Here is a 23,090-nt window from a genome sequence, read left to right on the forward strand (position 1 = left end):
TTTTAAAAAGGTTTGGACAAGTTCCTGGAGGAAAAGTCCATAGTCTGATATTGAGACAGACACGGGGAAGCAACTGCTTGCCCTGGCATTTGTAACATGGAATGTTGCCACAATTTGGGTTTCTGACAGGTACTTGTGACCTGGCTTGGCCGCTGTTGGAAACAGGATACCAGGTTAGATGGACCATTGGTCTGAGCCAGTATGGCTATTCTTATGTTATGTTACCTCTATCTATTAGGAAAACTATTTGCTTCCTAGCTTTTAGCCAGTTGTTGATCTGTGGTAAAACATCATCTCCTAAAAGGAGGAGGGGGGTCATGGATTTAATATACTGCTTTGCTGTGGGTACAACCAAAGGGGTTCACATATAATATTTGCAGGTACATTTTCTGTCCCTAGTGGGCTCACAATCTAAGTTTTGTACCTGGGGCAATGGAAGGTTAAGTGACTTGCTCAGCATCACAAGGAGATGCGATGGAAATTGAACCCAGTTCCCCAGGTTCTCAGCCCACTGCACTATTAGGCTACTCCTATTCTATCTAATTTCCTAAGGAGTCTCTCATAGTGGACTTTATTAAACAGTTTCTGAAAATCCAATTACACTGTTTTGACTGGTTCAACTTTATTCATATGCATATTTACACATGTTCAAAGAATTCTAATAGAGATGTCAAATCCATGACTCTTTATTAGTTAGGGTCAACCTGTCTTTCCTAAATCAATGCAGGCTCATTCCCATAAAGCCATGTTTATCCATGTGACCAGTAATTCTGCTCTTATGATGACTTGTACTATTTAAGTGTGACCAGCATGAGGCTCATCGGTCTATTGTTTCTTGGGTCCCTTTTAAAAAATTGGCATTATATTCATTACTTTGCAGTCCGCAGATTTAAATAAGTTAAAGATTATGAGTAATAAGTCTGCAATTTCATATTTGAGTTCCTTTAAAACTTTGGTGTGAATACTTTATTTATCATTCCATTTTCCTATGAGGCTGCAAGATGGTTTACAACATAAAATTAATACAAACGTTTACTAGTTATAGGTAGCATATTAGTTCACATTAAAAAAAATACAATTCATAACAAGTCAGTCATGGCAGATCAAAAAAAAAAGCACCTTTGCAAAGTTTTCTAAATCATTCATCATCTTGAGATCACTAGGCCAGTGGTTCTCAAACCTGGTCCTGGAAGCACCCCAGGCAGTCAGTTCAGGATACCCACAATCACTACTCATAAGAGAGATTTGCATGCACTGCCTCCACTGCATGCAAATCTATCTCATGAATATTCATTGTGGGTATCCTGAAAACCTGACTGGCTGGGGTGCCTCTAGGACCAGGTTTGGGAACCACTGCACTAGGCAATAAATCAATTACATCAACACAAAAATACATCAGCATACATGAATTCCCTGACTGACACCTCCTCTCACTAGGGAATGGAAGCAGAGCACATTACAAACTACAGCAAAGTATGACAATATAATCTCTTCTAAGAATCCACACATTATGAAAACTGTTAAATATTTAACATTTCCAATCCCAGACTCCCAACAGTTACCTTCCCCTGCTCCATTGCAGTTTTCATGGAGAACCCCACAGGAGTAGCATAGTTATAAACAATCCATTCTGCTGCTCTCCATCAAAGGGGAGACCGTTTTGGTATGTCCTTTCAGGAGTGTCCTACCCCCAGTAGCAGACTCTCATTTATACTCTGCTATTGATGACATCACAAGGGCTCCCAATAAAGGACCAGGTCCAGATTCAGTAAAATGGCAAGAACAGTAGCATCTTGGCTGTGGAGGAGGGCCTGTTAAAATATCTCGCACTTTCCATGGATCTCATGTCTTTTAAACTAGTTTTAAGGTGCTGGTTCAGAGATATATACTAAAGCAAGTGTGACCTCCAAGGCTGGAAGGTAGCAGCCCTAATATGGCTCCCATTCACATCAGTGGAAGAAAGGTTGGTATTCTAAACTGGTACCCAAGCAATGCCGACCATGGAGTTTAAATATTTGGGGGGGGGGGGGGCCCTACCAGGATACTCATGCTGAATATTTTTTTTGTACAACCCACCCGCTGGAAGTTATCCAGGTGCTGGCATTATTCAGCGCAGGTATATGAATAGTTATCTGGTTAACGTAGGACAGTTTTTCTGATGCCATAAGTTAACCAGATAGCTATCAGGGTTTGGCTTATAAGTACATAAGTAGTGCCATACTGGGAAAGACCAAAGGTCCATCTAGCCCAGCATCCTGTCACCGACAGTGGCCAATCCAGGTCAAGGGCACCTGGTCACGCTCCCCAAACGTAAAAACATTCCAGACAAGTTATACCTAAAAATGCGGAATTTTTCCAAGTCCATTTAATAGCGGTCTATGGACTTGTCCTTTAGGAATCTATCTAACCCCTTTTTAAACTCCGTCAAGCTAACTGCCCGTACCACGTTCTCCGGCAACGAATTCCAGAGTCTAATTACACGTTGGGTGAAGAAAAATTTTCTCCGATTCGTTTTAAATTTACCACACTGTAGCTTCAACTCATGCCCTCTAGTCCTAGTATTTTTGGATAGCGTGAACAGTCGCTTCACATCCACCCGATCCATTCCACTCATTATTTTATACACTTCTATCATATCTACCCTCAGCCGTCTCTTCTCCAAGCTGAAAAGCCCTAGCCTTCTCAGCCTCTCTTCATAGGAAAGTCGTCCCATCCCCACTATCATTTTCGTTCGCCCTTCGCTGTACCTTTTCCAATTCTACTATATCTTTTTTGAGATACGGAGACCAGTACTGAACACAATACTCCAGGTGCGGTCGCACCATGGAGCGATACAACGGCATTATAACATCCGCACACCTGGACTCCATACCCTTCCTAATAACACCCAACATTCTATTCGCTTTCCTAGCCGCAGCAGCACACTGAGCAGAAGGTTTCAGCGTATCATCGACGACGACACCCAGATCCCTTTCTTGATCCGTAACTCCTAACGCGGAACCTTGCAAGACGTAGCTATAATTCGGGTTCCTCTTACCCACATGCATCACTTTGCACTTGTCAACATTGAACTTCATCTGCCACTTGCACGCCCATTCTCCCAGTCTCGCAAGGTCCTCCTGTTTGTTGTAGTCGATAAAACTGCTTTTTTTTTACACAATAAATCAAGGCGATGTACAAAATTAAAAATACAGAACAGAACTCCATTAAGATGAGGAAAGAACACACCCCTACAATACAACAGTCCAGTTCCTATCATATATCGTATAACATCTGGCGGCAGTATCCCCTACTCTCCTGCACCATCTACACCCTTACCTCATCTACTACAAAAGGCCAAAGCAAAAAAGTGGGTTTTTAAATCTGTCTTAAATTTTTAAAGTGATGATTCAGCACAAAGAGGTAAAGGTAGTCTATTCCACAGGAATGGCACAAGAAAATAAAACACATTTTTCCAAGTGGATTCCCAACATACTTGTGAGGGGTTGGGAAGAGCCAATTGGTGAACATTTAAGGACCTCGGAGAGCGAGTAGGTATGTATGGAATTGTTACTCTCACCTTCTGGGCGACTAGCACTCAATATCACCGGTACCTTGCCCAGGCTCTTTCCCCAGTCCATCCCAGTGTTATCTAGATAGTGCCAGGGTAGGTATGGCCTCGGCAGCCCTGCCACGGGCCCAGCTCAGTGTCTCGGCAGCCCTGGTCCTTACCACTGAAAACCATTACCAGCTTGGAGCAGGCATTAGGGTGTTTGAAGAGAGGATTTCTCATGATTCTCTCTTTAAAATCTGCCAGTTTTGATTTCTTTTGGAAGTAGAAGAAAGCCTGTACAAGCCTGTAAGTACTGGTACTAAGAAATAAATATGTGCGAGCCCGAGCAATCCTGAAAGTGAAAGCACACATTGGCGCCTGTTTCCTGCACTTATATATAAGCTCATACTTAAATGCAAAGAAAACAGGTGCTAACGTGTGTTTCACTTTTGGGTTTGCTTAGGAGGTCATGGAGAACAGACTGAGTCAGTTTGGGTTTTACTTCCATTGCAGTCAATGGTAGTAAAACCCGGACTGGCTCAGTTTGTCCTCTACAACCTAGAGCCATAACTCTACCTGGCGCATGCGCACAAGAGCTTAACACAATATTCTTCTGCGCATGCACAAAGCATGGTCTTCCCTTGTTTTCGCTTTTACAGTGCACATATAATTCGAATACCATTTCCTTTGAGCATTGGCGAGCTAGTTTCCTGCGCTGCTCCAGCAGTATAGGTTTTGCACTATTGGCTTTATCATGGGAATTCTGAGCTTCGGCCTGTTAGGCAGGTAGGAAGTGCTCCTACCTTGATAAGTGATGCTGAATATTGGGCCTTTATTTTTTAGCTGCAAGCACACTATCAGGAATATGACGACATCAGAGTCAGACAGAAGGCAGCAATCTGTCCTTATCAGTTGCCCAGATTGAAGAAAAGACTTTGTGCCACCATGTTCTGAAAGAAATATAGTTTACTACTATTTAGTCTATCAATTTTCTCCAGCAACTCTTCCAGATCCACACAGATTTATTTCAGCTCTTCTGAATCACCACCTACAAAGAATGACTCCAGCATGGGTATCCCCCCCCCCCCCCCCCCCCCCACCATTCTCCATTGTAAAGACCAAAACAAAAAATTCATTTTTTTTCTAGCTATGACCTTATCCTCCCTGATGACCCATTTTTACCCCTTGAGTCATCTCAGGGGAAATTTTATAAAGGTTGTTTTATGCATGTAAAAGAATATTTATAAAATTACCCCAGGAGTTATATACCTTAAAATATGCTGTGAGAGGTAGCAGGTGAAGTGGCAGATGTTAAAGAATCACCCTGCAGCTGCACCTAGCCATTTTATTAGAAGGTCTTAGTCCTTTGAGAGGATCTCTTTATTTTTGAGATGGGATCACTTTAAGAGAGAGATTCATCCAGGGAACTTGGAAAGGTCCAGACAACTATGGCGCTAGGGGATGACTTAGCAATCCCCTGGTAAGACAGTCAGTTTCCCTTAAGAGTGTGTAAACTACTCTTTAAAGCCAGGATCAAGAGACCAGGAAGCTCTCACTGAACCCCTGCTTGAATCCCAACTGAGCTCTGGAGATGCTAATGAGTGCATGAAAGTAGATCTGGAAACTGAAGATTCTATGATACCCGATTCAGAGGAGACGGAATTCCTAGAGCAAGGTAATTGAACTCTTCCTTCTGCTCAATTGAGCTTTCACTCTGGGAGAGAGAAGGCATGGTGTTTATGATGCTGGGGAAGGAGGGAAAAGCAGGAGGTAGGAATGAGCATACTGCCACTGAAGAGATGGAAGGGGAATGCTGAAGGGCTGAAGCAGCATGGGCCTAACAGAAGACTAGATGTTATTATGTTAACAGGTGAATATTGGGTTATTTTTCCTTCTTCCTTTTTCTAGGGGATTCACAAGATAGCAAGTATGTTGGGTTTGTAAGTAAATGGGACCGAAGTATCCTGGGGACACCAAATGGAGCAAGGAATAAAATCATTTCTATAGTGCTACTAAGTGTACGCAGTGTTGTACACATACATGGCACCAAAAAAAATCAGTGCTAAAAAAGCATATTCTATAATTGGCACCTAGATTTAGGCACTGATTATAGAATATGCTTAGTTGATATTTCAGCGCCGATATCTACACGCATCCATTTACGCCAACAAAAACCTGGTGTAAATCTCAGCGTGTAGATTTAGGCACACTGGGCCATATTCTATAACGAGGCGCCTAAATTTTGGAATGCCCATGAAACGCCCATTTCTCCACCTAGAACCATGCCCCTTTTCGCTGCACATCTTTACAGAATACGCTTAGCGAGTTGTGCATCTAAATTCTAATCAGTGCCAATTAGTGCTCATTATTGCTTGTGAACTGCTGTTATCAGCATTCATTAGCTTGTTAAGCCAATTAAGTTATGCGTGGTGTTACAGAATTTGCATTAAATTGAGCGCCTAAATCTAAGTGCACTAAATAGAATCCAGGGGCATATGCAGGTATTTTTCCTGTCCCTAGTGGGCTCTCAATCTAAGTTTTTTGTACCTGGGGCAATGGAGGCCTATGTGACTTCTCCATGGTCACAAGGAGCTGCAGTGAGAATTGAACCCAGTTCCCCAGGATCTCAGTATGCTGCACTAGCCATTAGGGGAGACTGTTGAAATTGGAAGATGGGTGTAAGTGTGAGAAAATTAGATTCAGAGAGCTGAGAGTGAGTTTAGGGTGTTTCAGTGACGAAGGGAGAAGAAGAAACGTGCGTATCATTGAAATGGGAACAGCAAGCAGGGTGCTACTGGGATAATTTCCCGATGAAAGAGGAATGTATTTGCTAAATAATATAATGAGAGAAGACTAATTTGAAAAGGATCTCAATAAACACTGATGGCACCTGTTCACCTGTAAAAAGAAGGAAAGTTCTAAATTACTTAAAGGGGAGGCAGGCATTGCCTTTCTGCAGAAAACACACCTTGACCTGGCTGAGAATAGGAAATTAAAAAGACTGGGTAGGGGGATTAGGATATTCAGCATTTAATAAAAGACAAAAAAGAAAATGTCATAATAATCCACAAAAGGTATTGATTGAATTAGTTATTTATTGCATTTGTATCCCACATTATCCCACCTATTTGCAGGCTCAATGTGGCTTACAGAGGCCTGTAATGGTGACGCCATTCCAGGATATCAAATACAATTGGTAATGCAAAAAGAATAAAGATAGGAAAAGAGATCTAAGCAGGTTCATCATAATACTAGGAAACATCCAGAGCCACAGCCCTTATGAAATGTGTGCAAGCCTATTATACACAACCATAAATTCTTTTTGGCATTACCAGCCGAACTGGCAGAGTACAGCAATTATCCGATGATTATTGGTGGACACTAACATAAACAGAAGATCCATCAGTGGACTGTAAGCTGCCAAAACCATTGCCCTAGGATAGGGACAGAAAGAGGATTAATGAAGGAAATGGGCTTGCTTGATACTTAAGGGTCATTGCACCCGACAGAATCTGATTTTACTTTTTCTTCCAACAGACACAGTTACACATGGTTAAATTTATGAACTAGTATCAGAGGGCTTGTTCCCTAATTTGGAACCAGCTTCAATTACAGATCCAGGAATGTTAGACCATGCAGTGGTGACTATCATAGTCAAGCTGACAGAGCATAAAAATGACACTATATGGAGGAAGGCTCCTCACCTATACTGGGATGAAGAATTGGTGTATCTCAGAAAGGTATAGCAGGAGTTTGAGAAGGACAATGACACTAAGGATGTAACACTGTGGAAAGTGGCAAAAACAGTTCGGAGGGGCAAGATGATGGAATATGTGACAGGGAAATGAAAATAAAGAAAACTTCTGAGGCTGACTAGGGAACTCCAAAACTGTACCAAATCCATACTGCCCACTATGAGGGTGTGTAAAAAAGAACCCCAGTCTTCCTCAAACACATGGCTCACTAGGCCACCTTCCCAAGGCCAGAACAGAAAGGTAGCCAGCAGGGCACGGTCTCAAAGCAGAAATATAAAAACCTGGGGTTAGAGACCCAGAGAGAAGAAGGGACCTCCAGCATAAATAGGGAAGACTACTCTGGAGAAGTTTAACACTGTATAACCTGCAGGACAGAATAGACCTCTCTTATGCTGGACAAAAATTCTGTGTGTTAAACCATAAACTATATAATAAAGTGTTTGTCACATTTAACCTGTGATCTGCCTGGTTACTTAAAGGTCCAGGGCTCAAACACTCACCCATGGTACCACACCCACAGAACCTTTATTTTCACAAATATAAATTGCATGTGTGGGGAAACAAGACAGGGAGTGACTAGTCAAACTGGTTAAAACCTGTGACACAATACAAAGTGTAACACAGGTTAAAGACAAAAAGGAGAAGGTGCAGTGAGAGGAGTGAAGACAGCAGAATAATTTTTGGAGTTCTATCAGGACCAGGATAAGGCAGCTTGGAAGGTGTTTTTCAAAGATTTAAAACTCCCAGAGGTTAGTGCAGATCAGTTAATAGACCGTTCTCACTAGAACAGATTAGTAAGGTGCTCTGTACCTTAAAGTTGGCAAAGGCCCCAGAGCTGGCTGGCCTGGGCCTACAGTTCTATAAAATGCTCAAGGAGCTGGTGATCCTCCCAACAAAAGAATGTGTATGGAAGACCTTAGCATGTATGCACTGGGAGGCATGCAAAATGGGGCACACATGACAGTGGTCCCGAAGCTAGAAGGGCAAAGCATCAACTGGGATCCTACAGACCAATCTCATTGCTAAATCAAGATGTAAAGATTATTAGAGCGATGCTAGTTAAAAGATTGAACAATGTGCTGCTGCAAATAATACAAACAGATCAAGCTGGTTTTGCAAAGGGTTAATATGTGTCGAGAATCTGCTTACGGTTTTGACTGCAAAGAAGAGGAGGCATGAGCAGGTGGTGAAAACTAACCTAGATCCTGAGAAGACTTTGGTCAAAATGTCCTGGGATTACCTGTACTGCGTAACAGAGCCCTTTGGGATACAAGGAGACTTAGAGGCATATTTTCAAAGCACTTTGGGAGGCTAAGTTCCATAGGTTTCTATGGAACTTTGGGAGGCTAAGTGCTTTGAAAATGAGCCTATTAGTGGAGCACCCAAAATATTATAGAGGAATCCAGTAGCACAGTTTTTAAGTAATGGGAAACTTACAAACCAATGTGAATTAAAAAAAAAAAAAAAAAGGATTAGGTAGTGTTGCCCTCTTTCCCCAATGATGTTTGCATTGGCCCTGGAGCCACTAGCTATAAAAACCCATCAAGACCCAGAAATCACAAATGACACACTCCTATTAGTTTTGGGGGGGGGGGGGGGGGGGGGGCTGACAGACCTATGGGGAAAATAATTTGACTTATATATCAATTTGGAAGATTTTTTGGGATTAAAAATTAACTATGATATGTCAGATCTGCAATGAAGTACAATCAGAAGAAATGTGACAAATTACATAGCAGCTTAATCATATGTGCAACTTATTTTAGAACAAAATATCATTTCAAGGGCCCTGTTTACTATGGTGTGTTAGCATTTTTAATGTATCTACAATTAGCGCATGCGCTAATCGTGTACATGGTTAGCACATGTTAAAAATGCTAATGCACCTAGAACGGAGCTTTGTAAACAGGGCCCCAAGTACCATCAGAACCCATGGTAACCATAAAAATATCTATAAAAATGAACCATTTTGAAAATACACAAATAAAGTCTTAATCTCCTTTGGCTGAAGAGTCACAGAAAAGTCTCCTCTCATCCTTGTGGCATCTTTTGAAAGCCCTGTAAAATACAAAAAAAGAGACGTTTTCTGTAAAATTCAATATTCTTTTTGTATAGTCAATAATCTCTGCTGGCTGACCTTAATGAGCCTGATGCTGTAAGAGGCAGTACCACAAGGCTGCTGCTAGAAGTCCTGGCAGCCATTTTGAAGGTGCAGCTGTGACGGGCAGGAGTGGGTCCTGGTTGAATATTGGTGGCCTGCACAAGTCTTGTAAGACACTGATATTTAATGCTGTTGCCCGAATAAAGCCCGATATTGAATATCGAGGCCTAATTTAGCTGGCGATGGTGAGCTGGCCGAATATTGACTAGTACATTACTATGTAACTGTTGAAAGTTTGTCAAAGAAACATTAAGGGGTCCTTTTACTAAGGCCATTAACAGATTTAGCACGTGCTAACAACTACAGCATGCTAAATGATAAGATGCCCAATATATTCCTACGGGCATCTTATCATTTAGCACACGTTAGTGCGCCTTAGTAAAAGGACCCCTAAGTGGGTCCAATAAAAAAATATCATCCTGTTTGACCCTTATGTCCCCATAATTTTAAAAACTTACAATTATGCAAACAGTTTTGAAGTACACCCCAGCACTCCTCCCCACAGAGTCCATAAGCTGCACGATTAATAGTACTACAGAGACACTTTTATCCACCTATACAGCCCGCAGTTTTAAAACAACCCATTTCCACATATAAAGGGAGCCCTATTACTAAGCTGCAGTAAAAGGGACCCTGCGCTAGTGGCGGAGGCCATTTTTGCAGTGCGTCAGTGCTCTTTTTACCCCAGCAGGTAAAAAGGCCGAAAAAAAAAATGGCCGTGTGGTAAGTTTGCACTTGCCATGTGGCCATTTCGGGGGGAAGCACATACCACCATCCACTGAAGTGGTGGTAAGGGTTTCCACGCTAACCCGGCGGTAACCGGGCAGTGCCTGACACATCGAGTTGCTATGTGGGCAGCAAACCAATCCCCTGAGGAAGCCGAGCGGTGAAACGGGTCTCCGTTGGGATTATTCGGAACCATCCGATTGCCTCAAGCTAAGTTTAGCTGTTTAGCAACATATCTTTATGTTCTATATGGAAGTTGTGCATGTTAAAGAAAATTGACCATGCTATAACTTTATTCAACGACAAAATATTTTTCACACAAAATTTCAAATAAACAGTTTTGTTGTTTTTTTTTTAGACCAATGATAGAAGCTATGAACTGTGGTTCGAACATGATGACATCTTGATATGGGGTTATTTGATTAATACCACAGTCATTTGAGGTCTTTCTTCCCCCATCATTCCGTTGTTTTGTTTGATTTAAGTGAGTTGGCTTTTCTCACTGTTTTGATTGAGTTTGGGCAGATTTTTGAGTGACATTTTCCTTTTTTTGTATTTTGTCTGTATGATACACAAATACCCATGTGCTTTTAGCTTTTTGATATATATGTGATGTATTTCTAGTAAAGAGTTTTGCTAAAAAATGTGTTTGATTAAATACTGTTGTTGCTACTTTGACAATTTGTACAATTTTTGTCCTATTTCATTAATGTCTGGTTCCTCTGAATTCATGTCTTACCCCACTCTTTACTAAGCCAGCTAGCGGCTGCCTTGCGCTAATGTCGACACAATCCATTCACTTTGAATGGGCTGTGTTGGCATTGCCGCACGGCTTAGTAAACAGGGGGGTTACTCTGAAAGTTGTAATTCTGGAAATAAATTGCTTTCTGTAGATACTAATGAAGGACATTACACCTGCTGCAGTATAAAAGCTTAGTTAATTTGTTACAACAATGCATCTTAGCACCCTCTGGAATTCATTGCTAGAGAATATGGTAAAAGCAGTTAGCTGAGCAAGGTTTAAAAAAGGTTTGGATAATTTCCTAGAAGAAAAGTCCATAAGCCATTATTAAGATGGACATGGGAAAAATCTACTGTTTATTTCTAGGATAAGCAGTATAAAATCTGTTTTACTCTTTTAGAATTTTACCAGGTACTTGTGACCTGGATTGGTCACTGTTAGAAACAGGATGCTGGGTTTGACGGACCTTTGGTCTGTTCCAATATGGCAACACTTATGTTCTTATGTTCACAGGCCATGCTATCACAAATCATGTGTGTTTTATGATATAGGGGATGTCATTTAGTGTTAACGAAATATACACAAATTTGCTGCATTGTATTACACACTGACAACTAGAGTGAGTGCTAGAAGCATACAGAATACATAAGTTTCAAGACATCCTTTTCAGCTTCTTGGTCTACTTGTTAGTGGTGCAGTTTACCACATTACTTCTTTGTAGTGTCAATTCAGCACTATCTAAGCTTTTGCAAGATTCCTCCAGTAGGTACGTTATAAGTGAAATATCAGAAAAGAATATCCTAATTCTTTCTGGAACGACTCTCCTCAGAGCCATTGAGCCAACCGAAATGGAAAGTGCTATCTGAGAAATATCGAAAGGGCCACTAGAGTGCTGCTTATCTACAAAGCCGCGGTAGAAAACGGGCTTAGTGCTTGGTAATGCAGGACTTTTCAGCATGCTATGCCTGCATGAAATTTCCATTTTCCTATTTTTTTTTCTGGCTGTGCGCTAATGTGAGCAATAGTGCACAGCAACTGAAAAAAAGGTAACATGGGTGCACTTACAGCCTCCTATTTAGGGGACACCAAGGGCTCCTGAATTAAGAATGTGTAAATCAGTTAGTGTGTGGTAATGCCAACGCACTAACCGGTTTACACTTCCACAACCATTCTCCACCCATAACATTCTCCCAGCCAAAAAAAATAATAATTAGTGCACTATTACCACATGCTAATGGCAAAACTACCACAAGACGCTTTACCACATCGTGCATTAGCCCATTTTTATCACATTAAGCACAAATTAATGCTTAACGCAGCTTAGTAAAAGGGCACCGAAACATTATTTTGGAAAATTACACTTTTTTGCCAGGGTAGCCTTCCACACTCCCAATTGGTACCCCACACAAGATATTCCAGTTCCTAGGTCAGAAATCCTAAAAGCATGCCTCAAAAACTGAGTAGGATTGATATACATCATTATAGAAGTGATTCTTAGGATGTCTTCCCTTTTAGTGTTCTCTGTACATGTACAAGGATGACCTGCAAACAAGATAAGGGCAGTCTGCACAGCAGTCCCATTACTAGTTCTCTGATGTGAAGGGGCATAATCGAACAGCGCCGGCCAAATCGATGGCCAGCCATCTTCGGAGCTGGCTCTGCAAAGGGGCAGAGCCAACCGCATTTTCGAAATACGGTTGGGGCCGCCTAAATCAACATTTAGGTCAAATGTTGAGATCGCCGGGTGTACAGCAGATGGCCGGCTTCGGTTTTCAGCCATAATGGAAACCGGGCCCGGCCATCTCAAATCCGGCGAAATGCAAGGCATTTGGCCGTGGGAGGAACCAGCATTTGTAGTGCACTGGCCCCCTGACATGCCAGAACACCAACCGGACACCCTAGGGGGCACTTCTAAAAATAAAAAAAAATAAAAAAAATTGGTCCCAGGTGCATAGCTGGGTACCTTGGGTACTGAGCCCCTCAAATCCCCCCCGAAAACCCACTCCCCACAACTCTACACCATTACCATAGCCCTAAGGGGTGAGGGGGAGCACCTACATGTGGGTACAGTGGGTTTTGGGGGGTTCTGGAGGGCTCAACATTAACCACCACAAGTGGAACAGGTCAGGGGGGGTGGGCCTGTGTCCACCTGCCTGAACTGCACTGCACCCACTAAATACTGCTCCAGGGACCTGCATACTGCTATCAGGGAGCTGGGTATAACATTTCAGGCTGGCATACAAGCTGGCAAAAAAATGTTTTATTTTAACTTTTTTTGGGTGGGAGGGGGTTGGTGACCACTGGGGGAGTAAGGGGAGGTGATCCCCGATTCCCTCCGGTGGTCATCTGGTCAATTGCGGCACTTTTTTGTGACTTGGTCCTTAAAATACATGGACCAAGTCCAGTGGCGAAATGCTCGTTCGAGCCAGCCATCTTTTTTCCATTATAGGGTGAAGCCGGCTATCTCATAACCACACCCCACCCCCGCTCCACCCCGCCTTCTGTACCCTCCCTTGAAGATTGGCCGGCTCAACGACGAAAAAGCAGTTGGCGCCGGCCAAATTCGGCTTTCAATTATACCGATTTGGCCAGGAGCAGGAGATCGCCGGCCATCTCCTGATTTGTGTTGGCAGATGGCTGGCGATCTCTTTCGAAAATGAGCTGGATAGTGTCTGTAAAAACTTATAAAAATAAATCCTCACCTCTGCTTTTCTGCTTTACTGTTTTCCATTTCCACCGATTCATAGTATTGATGTCCCAGGTTCCAGTGAGAGAACGTTCTTCCATGGACACTAGAGTCCCCAACCCCTTCAGCAGAGGCTGCAAACACAGTGTAGTAAGAGCAGATTGTAAGTAATATGCCTTGTAATGTCTGCAAACTATAAAGGATAATATATCACAACCTATTAAACAACACTGAGGATGTCAGGTTACTTTTAACAAAAGTGAGAAAAACTGTTTAAGAGATGCCAGCAAGGAATTGTTTAGTAAAATTTAAGGGTAAATATTCAGCTGGCTTTATGCCCTGATATTCAATGCCAGGCTATGTCCAGGCACTGGCACTGAATAGCCGGGTCTGTGCGGATGGCTGATGCTTACCCGGTTAAAGCCAATATTGAGCACTTAACTGGATAAGTGAGACAAAGAAAGGACTGTATTTTATTCAATCCAATTTGTCCGGTTATTTTATGCAGTTAAGTGCTGAATGTCAGCACTTAACCATATACATGCCGGCTCTGCCCTAGAATTACCCCCACAACATAGCTGGTTTTGGCTTAGGTGGTCAGAGGGGATGTTCAGTTGCACTATCCAGTTATGTGGCCCGAGTTGGACGCTGCTATAAGATAAGTAGTGTTTTTGCACTTTATGTCCTGAATGGTTGGATGGAGCATTTTTTGCATTAAAAATTATTTATAAAAATGTACACTGTTTAACACCTAGGGAGGAGGTTGGTTAAGGACCAATGATTGAATCACGATGACTGTTCATGAGCAATCCCATTAATTTGGCTGATTGTCACCCGTCTGAGGTCTTTTTCTCCCCTTCCATTATTTTTTCGCTATCTTGCAATCTGTTTGATCAGACCCACTGATTTTGCTGCTGTATTTCCAAAAGTAAAGCGGAGTTTTTCCCATTTTTGTTTGTTACCTTGGCAGCTGAATATAGACAAATAGCCCTGCCCAGATGATTTAACCAGCCAGCAGCCTCTCCTGCCTGGTTAAATTGGTTTGAATATCAACCCACCAGATTTAAAATATTTTTAATGAGAAAAGTCTATCAGATCGTACTTCTTCGCTAAGCTAAACCTGAAACACAATGAAACACGTTGTGATTTTCATTTAAATTAGATATGACAGCACTGATTAAAAAACAGAGTCAGTATTCAGGTACTGGAAAATTAAAGATTTGTTCGCTTTGCAAATTGGATGTAGAAATATGGAATGATGATATCCTTGTCATGTTGAGGAACAAGACTAAATAAAGATTCAATACTGATTTGGTCTTGTCTTTATGATTCTATGCACATGCATTCTCTCCTGCAGATTCCACTCCTGGCTGTCCTGGAGATAAGTTAGTTAGTTTTCATCTGGGGAAAGGGAAGGAGGCAGGGGTTCTTTGGAAATAGTGTGTGAGAATTTAAGTCTTATGCCAGTAGGTAAGTTTGAATTCCCATGCATTTTGCCTCAGGCAAATGATGAAGTAAAGGGGAAATATTATGACTGTTCACTTCTCTGCTTTAGTAGGATTTTCAAAGTAAATATATACATGTATGTTCACTTTGAATATCATCTCAGGGAAAACAGCTACAAAAGTTTGCACCTGCTAATTTCTGCAGATACTTTTTTCTAAGTAAAAATAAACGGCTTTTCAAAAATTCAAAAATATTATTATTATTATTATTTATTGCATTTGTATCCCACATTTTCCCACCTTTTTGCAGGCTCAATGTGGCTTACAGAGTGTTATCATGATGTAGTCATTACATGATCTTAAATACAATCGATAATAGGCTGAAGGTATATGAGGATTTAGATGGGAAGGTGTTCGGTAAGGTCGTGGGAGAGGTGTTTTTTGATGAACCTGAGTGGTTTGAGGAATGATTTGTTTTATTAAGGATGTCATGAAGTTCCAAATCATTGCCCAACAAACACCTACCCCTAAAGCAGGCAACAATGTGCATGAAACTGCACTATGTATGTAAATTTCCCAGAATATAGGCGGCTTTATAAAAGCCCAATTCTATGTAAATTTGCCTAAGTTAGTCTGCTCTCTGAAAACTGCCCTTCTCAAAATGGGTAAGGACACATACAGGAATCATAGGGGCCCTTTTACTAAGCGGCGGTAAGCCCACAGCGGGCTTACTGCGTGGCAATCCAGAACTACTGCCAGGCCAATGCAGGTGCTGGTGGTAATTTAACCCCAGCGCGTGGCATTTCTGGCACTAGTGGAAATATTTTAAAAATATTTACGCAGGAGGTTACCCAGCAGTTAGCGCAGGAGCCCTTCGTCACCTCAATGGGTGGAGGTAAGTGCATTCTTACCGCATGGCCATTTCATTTCTCGGCCTTTTCACCCACTGCAGTAAAAAGGGCCTCAGAACACGGCAAAAACTGCCACCACTGCTAGCACAGGCCCCTTTTACTGCTGCTTAGTAACAGGGCCCCATGATGAGCATACCTTTAACCTCATTAATAAAAGGGCATTCCTACAGGCATACTTAGGTAAGGGAGTAAAGTATGCATGTAGAGTAGAATTTTAAAAATCTGTCCATGTTTTTACCCTCTTTCTTTCACCTCCAGAAAAATGGGTACAAAGTCTACATGTACTTTTTGCTACCAGCTACGCTGCCTAAGCAAATTTTCTAAAGCTATGGCTGCTATGTCCACTAGACAAAAGGAGAAATTATGTTTTGCCTGATAATTTTCTTTCCTTTGGTCCTGCCAGATCAGTGGGAATAGTTATGTCCATCAACCAGCATTTGGAGACAGAAAAAGAAAGTTGTTCTGTGATTTGCTCCTTTAAGGCTAATGTGAAGTCCTAGAATGTTCCATATTTAGAACTGCCATGCAGTGGTGCTCAGGATTACCTTGTCTACCAATTATGTACATTCAAGACGAACCAATGAAATTAGGGATGCCTGCAGCAACCCAAAAGGCTTATGCTGTACTGACATATAGTGTCTTCACTGAGCCAGGAGTCAAGAGAGTCAGGAAACGAGTGAGATGTAATAGGTCGAATAATCCAACAAACCAGGAGACTGTAACCTGATAACAAGGAGAGAAACAGACTCGGTGCGGGATTCTGGACTGGTCTGGTAGGACTAAAGGAAAGAAAATGATCAGGTAAGACATAATTTCACCTTCATTTGCACCTATACCAGACCAGTCCATATCAGTAGGATGCAGCAAAGCAGTACCCATATAGGGTGGGACTAGAAGAAAACTAAAGGAACATATGAGACCCCAACCAGGGAGAAATCAACCACTTGAGACTCTCAGTCTAAAAGAAAGGTCACCTTAGTAGCAGTGCTACTGACTAATATAGGCAAACGCTATACTACCCAGCCGAACTGAGCATGAACAGGAATACAGGGACCCCATGGGACTGATAAAAAATCTAAGAGGATTAAGGTTAACATTGGTGAGCCTGTTGGTTGGGTCTGGTTTTCTTTGTGTTGATCTTGTAAAATAAAAATAAAAAAAACTAAAACATGGCGAGCCTGAGCCATAGCAGAGGCTGGAATAGGAAAAGAGCACTGATGAGCACAAGGTCCATGCCACCAATCTGATGGCTGTCACTGTGCCATAGTGTTGGTTGGAGAAGGAGCATATCAAAGAATGATAGGACCTTGAAACTCCTAAACTTCCTACAATAGCTACAGTAGAGAAAGAGAAAAGCTCCCTACATCATAATCGTAGGGAACTAGATCTTGCACAGAAAGTTCTCATCAGGAAAAGATGACAAACAAGGCAAAAAATGCAGAAGATTGCTGTTGACAGCTATAAGACTTGTGTAGCCGAAGGCTGCACTAGAGTCCTGAGCAGCTGCAGCCTCAGAAGGTCATAACAGGAATGCCGAAGAGTTCAAACAACTTCAGCAGAGTCTGCCTTCCTCAGTGAGCACTGTGGTCGAAGAGGGGAGGGCAGGGGAGAGAGGAGAATCACAGCTTCAGGTAAAACATTTTGCAAGTGAGCTGACGTCAGGAAACGGTAGGCGCCCTCCAGAGGTCGGCGCCCTCCCTGCGGTGCTTACCCCACTTACCATGTTAGCACGGCCCTGGCTATAGCATCTGTGGCCAAGGTCACTGCTGTAAAAGCTAGAACAGAAGCCAAGAACTAGTACTTCTATACCACTGATATGGGTGCAGGGGCTGTAGAAGGCCAGTGCTGGCTACCAGGATAGCTATCATTCCAGAAGTGACAACAGCAAAACTTCAGTAAAAAGGAGTTTTCTGTGGAGCTATGGGAAGGACTGCCTGACAGAGTACATCTGCCACAGAGTCAAGCACTGTCACCACTGTGATGTAAAATACCACAGATGAGACCAAAGACCTCATTAGTGAAGCAGCCGAGTGCCTAGGTAAACCCCATCATAGATTAAATGAAAGCATAGCCGCTTGCACTATTGCTGTTCTCATGTACTGGAAGCTGCTGCAGCCATAGGTACAGTAGCCCAGCGAACAGGGTATGCTGACCCAAGAGGGCACTTGTGCAAATGACACATAGGACACAATTCTACCACAGCCGTATCATAAGATGCTTCTGCTGCTGAAATTGTGACCCACTGGCGACCTTGCTGACAAAGCAGAAACAAGCAAGCAATCTGCTGCTGATGCCTGGGCATTACCATACAGAAGGCAGCCAGTGTCGATGCAATACCATGCAAGAGACTGCCAATGTTGCTGCTGTGGCATGGCAGCAGCTGACAATGCTGACACAGTACCATGGTAGTGAAATTGGCCAAAGATGCAGATGCAGTTCCTTGCAAGTGACTGAAAAAGCTAACAGTGCCACGAAAGCGGCAGAAGGTGTCAATGCTGCGTTCTGCAAGTGGCTGATAAAGCCAATGCATGCTAAGTAAACAGCAGAAGATGCAGATGAAGTGCCCTGCAAGCAGCTGAAGATGCTGATGTAGTGACATGCAAGTGGATAAAGATGACGATGTAGGTTCTGGAAGTGGCTGATATTGCCGATGTTCTATATGAGTCTGATATTGACACCAGTGGCGCAGCAACAGGTGGGCCTGGGTGGGCCAGGGCCCACCAACTTAGGGCTCAGGCCCACCCAACAGTAGCACACATTTGGTGGTAGCTGGTGGGGATCCCAAGCTCAGCCAGCTGAAGACTTCCCCTTGATGGTAATGAAAACAGTATTCTCCATGATACCGGCACCTGCTCATGCTCTGTTTTCTGCACATGCCTGCTGCAGACTGAAAAGGTGGAAAGAAGCATTTTCCCACCTGCTGAGATATTTTTTTTTGGGGGGGGGGGGGGGGGGAGGGGAGAACACTTGGTGTCCACCCACTTCTTGCCTAGGCCCACCCAAAATCTGTAGTCAGGCTACGCCCCTGATTGACACAGTGCCACAGAAGTGCCCATTAACGCTGACACAGTGCCATGCAAAAGGCTGTGGATGCAGTGCCAAGCTACTGGCTGCTGAAGGTGACTCAGTTCCACGCAAATGGCTGTCAAAGGTGACTCAGCACCATAGAAGCAGCTTCTGATGCTGAAGCTATGCCGCAAAGTGGCCTCTGATAGTGAAGCCTAGCCTGAAGTCTGCAGAAGTTACTGAATCAAAAATTGAATCATCTAGGGAGCTGGTACTGCAGAAGCTGTGCCCTGCAATGTCTACAGAAGCATTTTTTCATGCAGGTAGCTGCTGCTGCAGACACTGCACCAAGCAGGGAGGTGGTACTGCAGATTCTGCAGCAAGCAGAGAGCTGATGCTGCAGATGCTGCACTATGCAGGGAGGTGGTGCTGCAGATGCTGTGCTACAGAAAGGTGGTGCTGCTGAAATTGTGCCCTGCAGTCAGATAGCGTTGCTGAAGCTCAGTCATGCAGGAAGCTGATGCTATTGAAGTCGTACCATGAAGTTAGCTGGCACTGCTAGAGAGTAGCTACACAGGAGTCTTGACATGCAGGTGGCAGGGGCTACTGAAGCTGTTCCAGGTTGTGTCAGCTGCTAAAACTCTACTATGTAGCAGGCTACTGGTGACGCAGAACAAGGTTGGAAGCTTTCACAGAAGCGAAGCCAAGAAGTAGCCTATAACTGATGCTGCAACATGCCACTAAGCACTGGTGAAGCTGCTGAATAGAGCAAGCAATTGTTGAAATGAACCATGCTCCTGGGTGAGTCTGAAGAAGTAAGCTACAAATAAGATGCTTGTTGTTGGACCACCTTAACAGAGAAATAAGCAAATGAAATACAGAAGTAGGAACCTATGTGTTCCAATCAGTCAGCTACTAATACCACGCCAGGGAACCCTAAGCCCCTGTAAAGCTAAACAGCAATATGTTTTCTGCAAAATGTTGAAAATTCAAAAATATTCATATAGTTCCAAATTATTGCCCAACAAACACCTCCCCCTAAAGCAGGCAACAATATGCATGAAACTGCACTATGTATGTAAATTTCCCACAGAATATAGGCGATTGTATGTGTTCTTTCCTATCAAATATTGTAGTTCTTCTTTTCTGTTTCTTCTAATTTCTGTTTTTAGAATTGTGAACTGCTTTGCCCTGCTTTCTAGTTAAATCTGTATAGAAAGTATGGAATAAACAAAATAAATAAAAGACAACTCTAGAGATTTGCGGTATCGTCACCTACTTAAAGTCAGGAGACAGCTGAGAACATAACAATATAGCTTGTATTCCTCAAAATACCTCGCAGTTCAAAGCGGATCCCAATTCACAAGAAGCTGGACATTTCCAGGAAATACAAATTATAAACAAATAAACTAATCCAAGCTAGTTATTTGACTGTAATACAAATTTCCTAAATAAGTAGGTTTTGATATGTTTTTGAGAACTAAGAGAATTAGCACTATTTTTTTTTCACTTGCAGCTCAAGAAGTTGATGAGCTGTGGAAGGCCATAGCCTACAGCTTCCTCAGCCCGTCCTGACTTGGGGAGAAATACAGAGGGGAACCGAATAAGGAAGACTATGAGACCATCACTTACATAAAGCAAAACACAGCAGTGCTGTCCAGAGAAAACAAAGCATAAGTGGAGGTTTGGCCTCTGAGCAGTCGATAATAGTTCCTAAAAATGACTGCTATGTGCTGAGTGAATAAAAAGGGAATTATATAATTCCACTATATAGAACAGAATGAGCAGAACCTAGAAACTAAACTGTTCTAAGCAGCCACTCCTTGCAACCAAGAGTAACCAGGGGCCAGCCAGCCAGCCAACTTTACCATCTGAAATAACCAAGCACCAACATAGTCATGAAGGCGGTAACAGAAGCAGCAACCGATTGTAAGGCTCAATATGAATTGAACTACCCATGGAGCCAATACCACCTGGGATGCAGTCCACACAGGGCTGCCGAGAATCAAAGCTGGGCCCATGTGCCGGCCCTCCTCCCGGGCCTGCTTACTTGCTTGTCTTCTCTCTTGCTAGCTCCACTCTGCTGCACAGGTCCTTCTTCCTGCCATGTTCCAACAGGAAGTACTTTACACAGGAGGTGGAACTCGGAAGGAAGAAGGATCTGTGGCCGGCAGAGCAGAGTTAATGTGATAGCTCTGATCTGCAGCACACAGGAGCGATAGTAGAGCTGGGTGAGAATCGAGGCCGGGGCCCTGGGGAATTTTGCCCCTCCTCTCGGCAGCCCTGGGTTCACAAGAAACATTTCCAGTTTTCAAAATAATAAAGGTGCGGCAGCACAGTTAACTACCAAGCCGATGAAAATGCCAGAAAATAGTGAGCCAAAGAATTTCCCGCCAAAAAGGGCGCCAGCAACTGGGAGTGAAAAATTCATTGCTGTAATGGAGAAAGAAATAACTGTGTTAAACAGAGAGCTTGAGAAAGAATCTCTTGTCATTCTCTCGACCATTAAGAGCCTCAGATACAGGAAGGAAACTACCTCAGAGTAACAGAAAAGGTATTATTTACCCTATGTGAGAACATGCCATCTTACTCAATAGGAAAAAATATTGAAGAACCATTTCTTGTAATAAAAACGTCTGTCTCACAGAAAGGCATTTTAACTTTTATTATTTGCAGCACCCATAAGGAGTGGTGGGGCGGGGGAGGAACTCGGCCTCATTGAGTGTCACCCAGCACCAGATATGCCTTCAGGACTGAATTCAAAGGTGCGTTAAATGTGATTAGCAAGAAACCCCTGCTCTACTGAGACCCAGATACTAGCTGGAACAGGAGCTAAGAGCACCAAAGAGCTGCACAGTCCATCCACCATCCGCTTGGAGAAAGAAAAAAATACTGAACATTCTAGGGCTGCACACTATCCTTAAAGGGGCGAATCACAGAACTACTTTCTTCTTCCATCTCCATCCGCTGACTGACAGACATAACTATTCCCACTAGTCTGGGCTGGTCTGGTATGGACACAAAGGAAACTATTTTGTATTTGCTTTCCAAGTTTCTGCATTTTCCAAAGAAAATAATGCACGATGCCTTGAAAACAAATCTACACACACTATTATCAAATCGCACACCCTTGGAATGTTCCCCATCTAGTTGCAGAATGCTGCACACACTTTTAGCAGTATTCTGGGAGGGAATTTTTCAGAGCAAATTTACATGTACAAACAGCTATTTACCTGCACAAATGGCTTTGAAGATTGTTCTCTATTTGCTTTAATATACTTCACCTGAAACTGGGTGTCACAATTTTCAGCTGAAAATCATCCTAAATCTAATCAGCTAAAATATAGTCGTCTAGAGTAGAACGGGTGTGCACAGCCTTTAGGAACCTAAATTTAGAAGGCTAACTCTGGAAATCAGCATTAACTGGTCATCCACCTAAAAGAAAAAATTATCTCCAGGGCCCTACAATCACCCTCCCACCTGCTGAAATTCAAAGGTAACTAAGACTGTCAACCCCTCCCATATGTGTGAAGATAAAATAACTGGCAGAGCTGACAACACCTCCTGGCAAAATTCTCCAAGATCTTGCTTCTCAACCCCAAGAAGATTGTTAAGCCTAGCCAGGAGGACAGCAGCGTTGGTAGCACAGAGCTACCAGACATGGTGAATCAAATCCTTATATTGGGGTAATTCTGTAAGGGCCCTTTTACTGAAGTGCCTTAAGCACTTAGGGACGGATTCTATAAATGATGCTCAAAAATGGGTGCTGGAAAATATTGGTGCTAAACAAGATTCTATAAAGGCCACACACCCTTTATAGAATAGGGCTTAGTGCTAATTTCTGGTCCCTAACTATGGGCGCCAAACTTATGCCTGTTGAAACCCAAGTTGGACTTGTTGGTCTATTATTCAGTAACAATGCGTGCAACCTTTTGGAATGCCCCTGTCATGCCTATGCCAAGCCCACTTCATCATTTTCACCCAGCAGTTCAATCTTATTTTTACCCCCATATCATCAGACTCCTGAGGCAGGCACGTTTTTATGCTGAAACACGGTGCTGTCTTGAGTATTGATTTTATGTTATTGTGTATTGTTTTATATACATCACAGCAATACATTTTAATC

The 23,090-nt window shown here is 42.8% G+C and overlaps 1 protein-coding gene across 1 annotated transcript in view; it reads right to left on the reverse strand.

The window, feature by feature from the left end:
• Positions 1-9,140: 9,140 nt before the first annotated feature.
• MAN2B2 (mannosidase alpha class 2B member 2) overlaps positions 9,141-23,090 on the reverse strand; it is a 171,375-nt gene continuing 157,425 nt past the window's right edge. The window contains exons 19-20 of the mRNA XM_030191167.1: positions 13,619-13,736; positions 9,141-9,345 (exon numbers count right to left, since the gene is read on the reverse strand). Coding sequence (XP_030047027.1) covers positions 9,239-9,345; positions 13,619-13,736 — 225 coding nt within the window. The 3' untranslated portion in view covers positions 9,141-9,238. The remainder of the gene's footprint in view (positions 9,346-13,618; positions 13,737-23,090) is intronic.

Source organism: Microcaecilia unicolor, chromosome 2 (assembly GCF_901765095.1).
Source record: "Microcaecilia unicolor chromosome 2, aMicUni1.1, whole genome shotgun sequence".
NCBI lineage: Eukaryota > Metazoa > Chordata > Amphibia > Gymnophiona > Siphonopidae > Microcaecilia > Microcaecilia unicolor.